At 42.9% G+C, this 13,961-nt stretch overlaps 1 protein-coding gene across 1 annotated transcript in view; it reads left to right on the top strand.

Moving 5' to 3' along the window:
- Window positions 1-295: 295 nt before the first annotated feature.
- The window catches only part of TTC33 (tetratricopeptide repeat domain 33), a 51,260-nt gene continuing 37,594 nt past the window's right edge, over window positions 296-13,961 (top strand). The window contains exon 1 of the mRNA XM_082784182.1: window positions 296-547. Within this exon, the coding sequence (XP_082640308.1) occupies window positions 324-547 (224 nt within the window). The 5' untranslated portion in view covers window positions 296-323. The remainder of the gene's footprint in view (window positions 548-13,961) is intronic.

Raw genomic sequence — 13,961 nt, 5'->3', positions numbered from 1 at the left:
AGTTGTTTCAGCACCGGCCCTTTCTCCACACAGCCCGCGCCCTGCCCCTCAGCACGGCCCCTCCCCCATCGCGTCATGGCCGCCGCCACAGCCCCGCGCCCCCAGTGGCTGCCGGGGATAACCCGCAGGGACTACACCTCCCATCACCCCCCGCGGCGACACAGCCGCACCCCCCTTTTTAGTCTTCCCCCTCCGCGCGTGGACTACATCTCCCATCGCACCCCGCGGCGTTTATAAGCGCACCTGCCCTTCCGCTCCGCGCCTTTCCGCTTCCGGCCGGCCGGCGGGCGGGTGGCTGGGTGCAGGGGGCGTCCCCGCTCGACATGGCCTCCTTCGGGTGGAAGCGGCGGATCGGCGAGAAGGTGTCCAGGGCCACCTCCCGGCAGTTCGAGGCGGACGCCGCGGATGACAGGGGGCTGCCGGAGGACGAGGAGGATGACGGCTGCGTGCCCGCAGCGAAGCGGAGGAAGGAAGGCCGCGGCGGGGGCAGCGCCGAGCAGAGCCGGCGGCTGAAGGACGAAGGCGCCAGCCTGGCCGAGAGCAGGAGGTAGCGCTGCGGCCGCGCTCGCTGAACGGGCCGCGCTCTTTGCTGGGGGCGGGGGGGTTGGCTGCCGCGGTGTCGTGTTGGTATTCGCGTCTCGTTTCTGCCTGTCTGCGTGACGAAAAGCGATAACGGGGGAGAGACAAAAAAAAATGGGTGTGAGATTTGAGGGGGAAAATAAGATGTTATGGGTGAAGCCGTGCTGTACGTAATGCTTCAGGTGCTCTGCGAGCTTTCTCCTGTCTTGCAGGTGTGTGGTAATCCTGTGCAGCAGTTGTTACAAGTAGGCGCGTTTTCACCCATGCAGTGACCAGGCAAACAAAACAAAGCAGTTAATGCGCAGCAATTCTGGCAGATTCTTCAGAGAAGCCAGGTTCAGGTGGCCTCTCTGAACATCTTCTGGTAGGAGTACTGAGTTGTTGCATTTCAGCAAGATTTTTGAAGGGGTACTGCATAAATGGTTCTATTCTCCTGTTATGCTTCAAGCAGAAAGGCACTTTGCAGTGGGGGATGGATAAAGGAAGTATGAGGGGCTATAAGTAATATATTAACTACATAATTTGACTAGTTCTTCTCTAGATCAAAAAAAAAACCCAAACAACCACAATTCTGAGAATTGTCCTCTTAAAATCTTCAGAATGCTGGATATTTAACTCTGTATTCTGGCTTTAGTCATACGAAGCATCTCTGTTTTATTCATTGTTCCAAATCAGCAGTGACATTATTTTCCTGATACAAATATTTCCATAATAGGTCAGCATGCACTCATCTTCTGTTAAACTGGTGAGGGCCTGTTACAGACCGCCCAACCAGGATGAAGAGACAAAAGGCATTCTATAAGCAGCTGGCAGAAGTTGCTCAATTGTCAGCACTTGTTCTCATGGGGGACTTTAACTTCCTGGACATATGCTGGAAATAGAGTACAGCCCCGAGGAAGCAGTCTAGAAGGTTCCTGGAGGGTGTGGAAGACAGCTTCCTGACTCAGCTGGTTAGTGAGCCTGCCGGAGGGGGTGCCCCGCTAGGCCTGCTGTTACGAACAGAGAAGGACTGGTGTGGGAGATGTGGTGGTCGGGAGCTGTCTTGGGCAGAGTGACCATGGCATGGTGGAGTTCTCTATTCTTTGTGAAGTCACAAAGTTACTGACCTCAGGGCAGGCTTTGGACTGTTCAGGACACTGGCAGGGAGGGTCCCTTGGGACTCAGCCCTGAAGGGCAGAGGGGCTCAGGAAGGCTGGAGCTCCTCAAGAAGGAAGTCTGAAAGGCGCAGGAGCTGGCTGTCGCTGTGTGCCGTAAGTCTGGCTGGTGGGGACGAAGACTGGTGTGGCTCGACAGGGAACTTTTGCTGAGTCTCTGGGAGAAAAAGAGAGTTCATGTCCAGTGGAAGAAGGGACAGGCAACTTGGAGAGTGTACACAGAAGTTGCTAGTGTATGTAGGGGACAGATCAGGAAGGCTAAAGCCCAGCATGAGCTCAACCTGGGCACTATGGTTAAGGATAACAAAAAGTGTTTTTATAAATATATTAACGGCAAGAGGAGAACCAAGGAGAATCTCCATTCTTTACTGGATGCAGGGGGAAACATGGCTACTGAGGATAAGAAAAAGGCTGAGGTTCTTAATGCCTTCTTTACATCTGTCTTTACTAGCCAGACTAGTTATCCTCGGGGTACTCAGCCTCCTGACCTGGAAGGCTGGGACAAGGACCACAAGAAACCCCTCACAGTTCAGGTGGAAACAGTCAGAGACCTGCTGCTCCACCTGGACTGTCACAAATCCTTGGGGCCAGGTGCTGAGGGAGCTGGTGGATGTGATTGCTGAGCCACTTTCCATTACCTGTCAGCTGTCGTGGTCATCCAGACAGGTCTGGAGCATTACCAAGACTGGAGACTTTTTAATGTGATGCCCATCTACAGGAAGGGTTATAAGGAAGATGCAGGGAACTGCAGGCAGTCAGCCTGACCTAAGTGCCAGGGAAGGTGATGGAACAGGTCATCCTGAGTACAATCATACAGCATGTGTGGGACAATTGGGATCAGGCCCAGACAGCACGGGTACATGAAAGGCAAGTTCTTCCTGACGAACCTCATCTCCTTCTATGAGTGGGTGACCTGCCTGGTAGATGAGGCTGTTGATGTAGTCACCTAGATTTCAGCAAGGCCTGTGACACGGCCTCCCCCAGAATTCTCCAGGAGAAGCTGTCAGCCCATGGCTTGGACAGGTACACTCTTGGCTGGCTTAAAAACTGGCTGGGTGGCTGAACCCAGAGAGTGGTGGTGAATGGAGTGAAATCCAGCTAGCAACTGGTCACTTGTGGTGCTCCTCAGGGGTCAGTGTTGGGGCCCGTTGTCTTTAATATATTCATTGATGATTTGGATGAGGGAACTGAGTGCACCCTCAGTATGTTTGCAGATGATACCAAGTCGTGGGGAAGTGTTGATCTGCCAGAGGGCAGGAAGGCCCTGCAGAGGGACCTGGACAGGTTGGGCTGATGGGCAGAGGCCAGTGGGCTGAGGTTCAACATGGCTAAGTGACAGACAGGTCCTGCACTTTGGTCACAACAACCCCATGCAATGTTACAGGCTTGGGGCAGAAGTGCTGGAAAGCTGTGCAGAGGAAAAGGATCTGGGGGTGTTGGTTGATGCGCACCTGAGCATGAGCCAGCAGTGTGGCCAGGAAGGCAAACAGCATCCTGGCTTGGATCAGGAATAGTGCAGCCAGCAGGACCAGGGAGGTGATCATCCCCCTGTACTCAGCTCTGGTGAGGCTGCACCTCGAGTACTATGTTCAGTTTTGGGCCCCTCACTACAAGAAGGACATCGAGGCCCTGGAATGTGTCCAGAGAAGGGGTGCGAAGCTGATGAAGGGCCTGGAACACAAGTCCTGTGAGGAGCGGCTGAGGGAACTGGGGTTGTTTAGTCTGGAGAAGAGGAGACTCAGGGGAGACCTTACTGCTCTCTACAACTGTCTGAAAGGATGGAGTGGGGAGCTGGGGGTCGGCCTCTTCTCGCAGGTGATCAGTGATAGGACTAGAGGGAATGGCCTCAAGATGTGCTGGGAGAGGTTCAGGTTGGCAATGAGGAGACATTTCTTCCCAGAAAGAGCAGTCAGGCACTGGGACGGGTTGCCCAGGGAGGTGGTGGAGTCACCGTCCCTGGGGGTGTTTAAGGAAAGGTTGGACGTGGTGCTTAGGGACATGGTTTAGTGGGTGACATTGTTTGTAGGGTGATGGTTGGACCAGATCATCTTGGAGGTCTGTTCCAACCCTTATGATTGTATAAACTATACCTGTCAGTCTATAAAAGGGAGGACCGGGGCAATCTGGAAGAGAGAAAATCCTAGAAGTCTAAATCAGGTAAATTTATACATGTTATTTTAAATAAGCTTTGTATGTGGTTTGCTTAAAATATTTTCTTTGAGGAAAGGCTTTCTAATCAGATAATTCATCTTTTTACGGTTCATCTTCTTACAGTTTTTACTGTTCATTCTGATGTTGACACTATTCAAGGGGGTAGTGATTCATTCCTATACATACACCTCTGTTCTTGAGTTCTGTGCTTTCTGAGTTCAGAAATTTGTCAATACAATTTTGAAACTTTTAAAAGATGACTTTAAATAAACTGAGATTAACCTAAATCGTTTAAACATGCTGCCATTATATTAGTCAACACCTTTAATGCAGTAATTGGCTACAGTAATGTTAATGTCTTTGAACACTAAATAACCCAAGTAATTGTGTATTGTTAACATATTCTTATAAACTATTTCCAGTGTTAAAAACAACGATCCACAGAACGGCAGATCTATCCTTTTCAAGGTACAGAGTTTATCTTTTTCAGCTTGAGAAAATGAATTATTTCAAAATGCTTTCATTCTACAGCTGGTAATCACTAATATTTACTGTATGTTGAACAGAAATTGATCTTTATTTCTGTCATCCTCCTTCCCACCTTTACCCTCTTCATATTTTGCTTTAGGATGATGTATTCTGTGAAACACCCCTCAGTTCTGTGTAGATTTTGTTATCTTTTCATTTGCTTTTGTAACAAATTTTAAGTTTTGTTTGTAAAATGCAATAAATCTCTTGAACAGCAGCAAATAATCCATGTGGTCTGCAGCTGGATCAGACTGCTTTATATTTATTCTGAGCAGGTAATTCTTTGCGCCTTTAAAATCTTAAATGATTGTGAGATACTGAGTTTCGTCCTAAGACTTTCCTTTTAATGTTGGTTAGAGAACCTTACAAAAAAAAAGAACCCATTTATGAGTAGCAACTCGTGTTTTTGTTTGTGATTTTAATGAGAACTGTATCTCATTGGGGTACCTATGTGAGCTACTGAGAAACAATAAATGGTTTATAAGAAATGTGGAAAAAAGGCAACAAGAAATTAAAATGTATTTTTCAGGAGACTTTTCACTCTCTCTGGTGTTAACACTTGTATCTGAGACTTAATGTAAGTTCTGACTTAAAACTGTAGTCCTGGTAAGTCAGGGGAAATTATCCCACTCAGTGGAGTTTAGGCAATTGTAGTATGGTATTGCCATCATATGTAACTTTCAGGCGTATCTCTTTTAAAAAAATTTGACATGGATTTTTAATCTACAGAAGCTTTTATTAGTAGGACAGGTGGAATAGTTGGCCTACCATCACAATGAACTTGAAGAAGCAGTATGAAAGGAATGTTTATTCTCTGTGATGAAAAGTGGTTGTTGTAATTGTGTGTTGGACTTCCATGGTCTTTTTTTTTTCTGAATGAATAAGTGTACAGCTTGTGTAGAAATTAAATATTTAATGTAGGTTGTTTCAAAAAGTAGCAAAGTTTAGTAACAGGTAAAGACTTTTAGTTGGATTATGCTGCATTCAGTTAAAAGGATGATATTTTGATGATATTTTTTGATAAAGGGATGATCTTTTTTGGCAACAAAGATGATACGGGGCCTGGAGCATCTTCCCTATGAGGAAAGGCTGAGAGACCTGGGTCTGTTCAGCCTGGAGAAGGGAAGACTGAGAGGGGATCTCATCAATGTGTATAAATACCTGAGGTGTGGGAGACAGAGGGATCTGGCCAACCTCTTTTCAGTGGTTTGTGGGGACAGGACAAGGGACAATGGCCACAAGATGGAGCACAGGCAGTTCCGCACCAACATGAGAAAAAACTTCTTCACGGTGAGGGTGACGGAGCATTGGAACAGGCTGCCCAGGGAGGCTGTGGAGTCTCCTTCTCTGGAGATATTCAAGGCCCGTCTGGATGCCTACCTGTGCAGCCTGCTCTAGGGAACCTGCTTTGGCAGGGGGGTTGGACCCGATGATCTTTCAAGGTCCCTTCCAACCCCTACAGTTCTGTGATGCTGTGGTATTCATTGCAGAACTTCAGAAGAAAATAAAAGCCTGAAAACTAGTGGGAATTGAAGGTGGTATCTTAGTTGGTGGTACTTGTGGGATGGAGAGAAGAACGGGGTTATGGAAGGAGACAGAAGGGAAAAAGCAGGACTCTGAATAAAGAGTGGAAAGTAATAAATTCAACTTTGTTTCTTTTTGAAAAGAGACAATAAGGTAATGTGCATGGCAAAATTAATACGATGAAGGGTGAATTTTTAAAGTGGATTCACTGTTACTTACACGGAACAGTGTTTACCACTTCTGTGTTTGGTTAGGTCAGGTAGCTTGTTCTTCTGGTAAGGGAGCATCACAGCAGTGATGGTGTTACTTCCCCACAAACGTTCCTGTTTTCATTTGTGGTAAGTACCTCTCTGCGGGTAAGTGAGATGAAACCGACTGATTTGTGCTTGTAAAGTGAGTCTCAGTGTTCCTGGGGGGAGCAAGGAATAATGGGGCTGCTAGAAAAACTCATACGGCCTGCTCTTTGCCCATTGTTAAGCTCAGGAGCGGCACAGGCGAATCGTACGGGGCTGCAGGCACCAGAAAAATGGGTTTTCAGCTTTTATGCCAGTTGCTTGCGGAGTGTTTGTATGTACCTCATGTAATGCATGTGCAGTAAACCTGTTATGTCTGGAGACAGAGCAAAAGTGGTGCTGAAGAAAACAGTTTCTGACCCACACTTCAGTCTTCTGAGGAGTGGGAAGGAAGAAGGGGAGATACTGGGAACAGCTGTAGAATAAGGTTGATTATCCCAGTGGATCTAATATATTGTGGGGGACATGGGTTAGGAAATTCTGAGCTAGGGTTTTGGTGGGTAGGTTGTTACAATCAGTAGTCACTAATCTTTTCTTTTTTTCTCTGATAGTGTGAAAAGTCAGATATATGGAAGAAGTGTTTCATTTGTCTGCTCTTTATATATGTGGGAAGGAGAGATTTGACAATTTAAAAAAAAACCAAGATGTACACAGTCTTTTGAGAAGCAGTCTATTGGTTGAAAGAATGGAAGATATTTTAGATGAGAAATTACTTTTGCTTATAGGAAACTTATAATGCTGGCAGATTGTTTAAACTGAGATACTAGCATGGACGTATCCCCATGCACTGGAATTAAAAAAAATAAAAAAAAAAGGTTTTTTAAAGAAAGTTTATTTTTTTTGCTGATTGTCCTATACTTTTTTTTTTTTTTTAAATCCAGCACTACACAAAAGAACAAACATTTCTGCTCAGCTTCAGGATGTTGAAAACAGCAGTTTACAGTTGCAGTGTATTTTGAATGGTAGGTACCATGTCCTTTGGACACAAGCCTAAGAATGGGTTCAGATGAGATTAAATAATGGAATTGCCTCAAACATAAGATGTATTAAAAACTAACAGCGAGGAGGGGAGATCTTTTGTCTGACTAGCATCTCCGATATAACTGAATTGCATATTGATGTAAGTAACTTTGCAATCTTTTTTTTTTTTTTTTTTTTTAAATAAACGTTTTCGTAGCTGTCCACTAGGTGGAGGTAGAGTTCTTCTCATTAAAGCCTAAGTGCAAAAAATGTTTTTCATATTTTTTTTTTTTTTTTTTTTTATACAAATAGACACTATTGGGTTTAAGTTCTTATTGATTTGCATTTAATGTTTCAATTAATTGTGAAAAATAGAATAACACTGGTCTCTTATTTCTAATGGTACATTTTCTTTATTGCATTAAAAAATATCTTCATCTCTCAAGCTGGTACCGGTTTTGGAAGGTCATGCTTTCATCTGGAAAACTGTCTTTTGTCTGAGCTTACAGAGATTTACCAATGTTGAAATTAACAATTGATGTTGCTTTGTCACTTGCTGATCTAAATTATCTGACTAATAATGTTTTACACTTAGCTTCTGAGGTGGCATATTAAAGAAGGATATACTGAAGTGCTACAGACAGAGCGGACAATAGATGAATCTTCATGAAGTGGTTTATTCTTCTAGGGGAATTAGTCTTTAAGAATTTTCCAAATTACTTCTCTAACCCACTTTTATAAAAAAGACACGTCCAACTTCTCTGATCTGCTGCTTAATCCACATTTTCATAGTTGAGACTTAACCTTCCTTTTTGTTTTGCTGGCACTAATATGCCAGCGTCACTTCAATGTGTGGTCTGTCACTCCTTAGGTATATATGCTATAACTAAGTTTTTTTCTCACTAGATACCTGTAAGGTGTCGGCATAAAATGATGAGAGGCACAGACCTTTTAAAAGCATGTTTAATGTAGTGGTCTGTTGGATTAAGCATTATAAAAAGTTCCATTTAGCAAATGGAGCAAAAGAATAACATCTAGTTCCAAACCAAATGAGTGACAAATGAAGAGTTGAAAAAACTTTGCCATGATTTTATAATGTTTGTATGTGTTCAACTTACCAGCATCTTTCAGGTTTAGATTGTGGAATAACAGAAGGGTTTGGGTTGGAAGGGACCTTACAGATCACCCAGTTCCAACGCCCCACACCTCCCACCAGCCCAGGTTGCCTAAAGCCCCATCCAGCCTGGCCTTGAGCACTTCCAGGGATGGGGCATCCACAGCTTCTCTGGGCAGCCTATGACAGTGCCTCACCACCCTCTGAGTAAAAAAACTTCCTAATGCCTTATCTAAATTTACCCTCTTTTAGTTTAAAGCCTGTATTTGTGCTTGGGATTGCCCCATCCCAGGTGCAGGACCTTGTACTTGGCCTTGTTAAACTTCAAGAGGTTTGCACAGGCCCATCTCTCAAGCCTGTCTAGATCCGTATTGCTTATCGTAAGTATTTGCTTACTAATGAATTACGAAAGCATTGAAGTAATAGACTTCCTTTCAGGTTATCTGGCATATTTATTTATATGCAACCAACATGGCAAAGGTCACTGGAAAATTTGCCTTTCAATTCTCAGATAATAGAGCACTGAATTATTTACATAATAAAGTGTTAATATATGTTTTTCAGAAAATCCAAGAGCTCTCTTTGCCAGAAACTTTTCAGGAGGCTCAATTACATTATGTAGTAGCCTAGGAGAAGTAGGGTATGTTAGAATATGCTGGGTATTTTAGGAGGAGTGGGTTGTGTTAGGACGATGGGGGCTGGGTCTAGGAGACCTGGTTGCATTTTGTTCAACAGCTATCTCCTCCTGCTATCAGTCCCGGATGTAATTTTCACATCAGGTATTACCTCTTCCAGACAGTACTTGCCTCTTTCAGAGTGAGTGACCAGTATCAGTATTCCATAACTAAAATTAATTTTTTTAATTTCAGCAATTACTTGCTTTGATTAGGTGTAATGTCAGTCATACAAAAATGCAGAGAAAGTAGGTAGGCTGATTCCTCTAACGTTGTGTAGTGCAAACAGGGGCTTGATAAGATTGTCTCGACTTCTAGTCCAAATACCCAATCACTGCGTTTCAGGGTTTAGCATGATTACTTATTGTGCAATTGTGTATATTGTGTATATAAACTACTTTGCTGTTAGCTTCCTTGAGGACGCTTTACACATGACATACTAAAATGAGGCTAAGGGTGTGTGATCTGCAGCTCTTCAGTGCAGAGCCCATGAGCTGAAACAAAAAAGTCTGAACAAGTATGGGCTTTTTACCTCCAGTTTCCTGGAAAAGCACATGTTGCAGCTTCTCTCCTATTAGTCAGAACACAGGATTTGTTCTGCAGGCCTCAACCTTTCCGCAGAGCTAAGAGCATTTTCTGCACTTTTTTTTTTTTTTTTGTCATGTTCAACAATTTCCTATAAATCGGTTTCCTGAAATAGCACTTCAATTTTTGTCTTTAAGTTAATTTTTATTGCTAGCATCACTGTTTTCCCTCACTTGCTGATAAGAGCTGTTGCTTCCTGGTGATGCATCTAGTTGGCTTCTGTCATCGAGGCGGAAATTATCTGCAGAATGTTGAAGTAGTTCCTTTTGTTTAAATTGCCGTTTATCTTTAGTTTAGCCATTTTCCTCTTACTCCGACAACTGGTTATTGTTTGGCAAAGGAGGAGTTCAGTTTTGAAGTTTTGTTATTAATTTTTTGCAGATTTTTTCTAGCGAGTATGTGCACAAGAATCAAAGATTATTTAAGAACTGTACAAAACCTCTGATCAAATTTGGGAAGGTCTTTTTGTTACTGTTACCTGTAGATATTGAATTGTATTGTAGTATCCATGTATATTTGAATGTGTGCACGTTTATCTAGGTATCTATTTGTAAATTGTAAATTGAATATTCATAGAACAGCTGTAGACTTTGTGAAAAACATACATAAGGAAATATTTTAATATACATATATGTGGAAGACATAGTTTATCTGCCTTCACTCTGCATAATTTTTAGGCACTGAAGGGAGGCAGTGAAGAAATGAATCTGTATTTATTCAGGGTCTCCTCACAATGTAGGAGAAAAAGGTATCTCCAAAGCACGATTCAGCTCACATAGGAGCCTAAATTGCACTTTGTTGGGCCCTCTTACCATATATAATAACTACACTATAAAGGCACCAGGACTGCTTTTGGGTGCACCAGCACAGACTGATCTGTGGTCCTTCTACAGAGTGGTTTTGTGACCTTGGAGAGGGTGACCATGGACAAACTATGTTTTGGGGGAATGCCTGTGGCCAGCTCTAACCCCACCTCGTCCTGCGAAATAGCAGGGGAGAGCTGTCTGGCCACAGCCGTGCCAAGGACCCATCTGAAAAATACCCCTGGGTAACACTGCTGGAGTGACAGTGGCCAGCGACGTTTCTTGGCGGTGCTGGCTTTGTAGTATGTAAGCAACCTGTGAGACTACAGGATGGATGGAGTCTTAACCTAAATGCTCAGTGTTAGGGACCTAAGGGTGCGTGGGGTGAATCAGGTGTAACTGCTCATACCTGTCTGGAGGTGAAGGGTAGTCCTTGTGGTACCTGTCCTTGGACTGAAGTGTAGAGGGTCAGCGTGTTTCTATCATGTTTCTTGTGTAGAGGAATTCGATCAGAGAAAAGCTCCTGTGTTCACCAGAGATGTGTTAGAAATACTATTAATTTTAAAAATAAAAGCAGAGAGGATGTCTGTTTACTTAAAAAGAAACAAAAATAACAAAGAAAGACTTCTGTTGATACGTGTTTTGAACCCTGGATACAATATCCATCTGCTTCAGCCTTCCTTCATTTTTTTAAAGCAAGAAAAACTCTGTAATAATAATTAAAGTTCTGTAACATAACAGTACATTAATATAAAGACTAAAATATTGTGTTATTTTTATTTATTGTGACCAATTATGATTATTTTACATTCAATTTTTATAAATCATCATAGCTGTGCTTTAAAAGCTAATTTAAAAATCTTTGAAAGCACATGCTGGCATTTTTTTTTTTTACTTGTAAATTATACATAAGTAGAGTTATACTTTTTTTTGTCATACATTTAACACAGTCTGTTATTTTGAATGCTGTATGTATGCTGTACAGGATTTGATAAGATGTATTTTCTCAGCAACACTTAGAGCCTTCTGCTGCATATGAGGAATAATAAGAATATACAGCAGAGTACACCCGGCACGTTTTTGTTTCCTCTAACTGTTGTGCTGGAGCAGTTCATGTCACAGTTGTCTTTTTTTTTGGTTTCCAGAGTTGATTGCTGAAATTTCCTTCATTTTTTTCCTGCTCATTGTTTATTTCTATTATAAACAGGCTGGAATACAGACCATCCCTTAAAAGCCTAGACACGGTAACAGCAGAGTCAGCACCCTTGCCATCCTGCAGAAGCCCGTTTCTGCAGTAGGTCCGTACTGATGGGTAGCTGTAGGTTGGAGAGTTGTGTAAGTACTTCAATGCAAAAGTATTGAGCAAGTTAAAGAAAACATTGCTACTTTGAGCTAAGGGGTTTTGCCCATAGTTTGAATCAGACATTGTAATAACACAGCTTTTAAATGAAGAGAATTCTATTATTTATATGCATAGTGTAATACAACTTAGTAAAATCTAGTAATTTACATAAATAATCTAAGAAATACTTTACAAATAAATACAACCTTGGGCCTTTTCCAGACCCTTTAGATAAGACAATGGCAAAAGTTGCTCAACTGAGTTACTGATTTCAGTGTCCAGTATTCCCTATATTAATGATGTTGTGTTGCAGCTTGCATACTGTCACATGGCTGCATTTATTTTTTTTCTCTCAATGTTACTGTTGTTGACGCTTCTATATATTGTCCAGATTTACTGTTAAATACACCTGGTTGCTTTTACCCAAATAATAAAACCTTTTAAACACCTAAAAATGAAATTCATATGTATAAATGATTTTAAAAGCAATTATTTTTGTTCATTGTTGAAGCTGCAGGAAAGAAACTAACCTGTTTCCTAATTTAATGCCTTTGTCTAGTTGCTCTGGACCAAAGGCTAGCTATTGTTCCTGAGAAAGTTGACATTTTTCTACTACTACATACATTTGGCTTTAAAGCTCATGATCATAGAAACATAGTATGATCTCGGTTGGAAGGGATCCTGTGGGCAGGGACACATCCCACCAGACCAGGTCATCCAGGTTGTCCAGCCTGGCCTTGAACACCTCCAGGGATGGGACATCCACAGCTTCTCTGGGAAGTCTGTGCCAGTGCCTCATCATCAGATGAGCAAAGAATTTCCTCCTAATTCCTAATCTAAATTTACCTTTTTTTTTTTTTTAGTTTAAAGCCATTCCTCCCTGTCCTATCACTCTACCCCCTGACAAAGCGTCACTCCTCAGCTTTCCTGTAGGCCCCCTTTAGGTACTGGAAGGCCACTATAAGGTCTTCTCCAGGCGGAACACCCCCGGCTCTCTTGGTCTCTCTCCATGGGAGAGGTGCTCCAGCCCTCTGATCATTCCCGTGGCCGTTCTCTGGACACACTCCAACAGCTCCATGTCTTTCTTGTGCTGGGGGCTCCAGAGCTGGATGCAGGACTCCAGGTGGGGTCTTGCAAGGGCAGAGCAGAGGGGCACAATCCCCTCCCTCACTCTGTTGCACATGCTGCTTCTTACACAGCCCAGAATATGGTTGGCTTTCTGTCTGCAAGCGCACATTGCCAGCTCATGTTGAGTTTCTCATCAACCAACACCTCCAGGTCCTTCTCCTTGGGGCTGGCCTCAATCCATTCTCTGCCCAGCCTGTATTGGTGCTTGGGATTGCCCTGGCCCAGGTGCAGGACTTTGCACTTGGCTGTGTTGAACTTGAAGACATTTGCACAGGCCCACCTCTGAAGCCTGCCATCCATCTGAACAGCATCCCCGTCTTCCACTGTGTCAACTGCACCGTTCAGCTTGGTGTCATCTACAGATTTGGTGAGCGTGTGTGATCAGTGCATCCACCCCAATCTCAAAAGAACAATCACAACACTGTAGTATCACACTATTTTCTGTTACAACATGGAATTACCACAGCTCAAAAGCTCCTAGACAAAGAGTTGTACCTCTCTCTGCCTCTGGGTGGTGTCCAGAACCCTAATTATAGAGAGAACATATTCCTCACATTCTTCTTACCTCCTGAAAAACAATTAAAGAAATCTTTCCTTGAGAAACTGAGGCTTGCACTTTTGAAGCTGTTTCAAGCTGATAACTTTTTGAGGCCTGCCATTCTTAATGTACATTGAACATGTTTTGATGGCAATCTCTAGAGCTTCAGTGTCTAGGAACTAAATAACAAATCTTAAATAACATTGTTTTGTCTTTGACCTGTCAGCCGGTAATATAAATCTAATGTAGTAGACCAGGACTTAAGCTTTTTTCTCTTCTGAAAAAAATAAGAAATGACAGTTAAGACATAATACGGATCATGGCTGTAGATTTTTTAATTTTAAAACTAGATTCCTTGGGTAAGGGATTTTGGCGATGAATAATGGCTTGTCGTCAACTGGCTCCACAATCCTATTTCACTGTTAAAAATAGAAGACATCTATTAAGTATGTTAAATGACATAAACTGACTGAAAGGCTTTCTTCTGCCTGGGTTTCTGTGTAGGAAGCTGTATTTGTCTGGAGGCTTAGTACAACCATTCCTTTTCCTGGCAATTAACTCCTGTGATGATCACGATAAACTTACCTC

Source organism: Aythya marila (genome assembly GCF_965140915.1).
Source record: "Aythya marila genome assembly, chromosome: Z".
Classification (NCBI taxonomy): Eukaryota; Metazoa; Chordata; class Aves; order Anseriformes; family Anatidae; genus Aythya; species Aythya marila.
The sequence above is the reverse complement of the archived record's forward strand: the minus strand, read 5'-3'. Positions and strand labels throughout refer to the sequence as shown.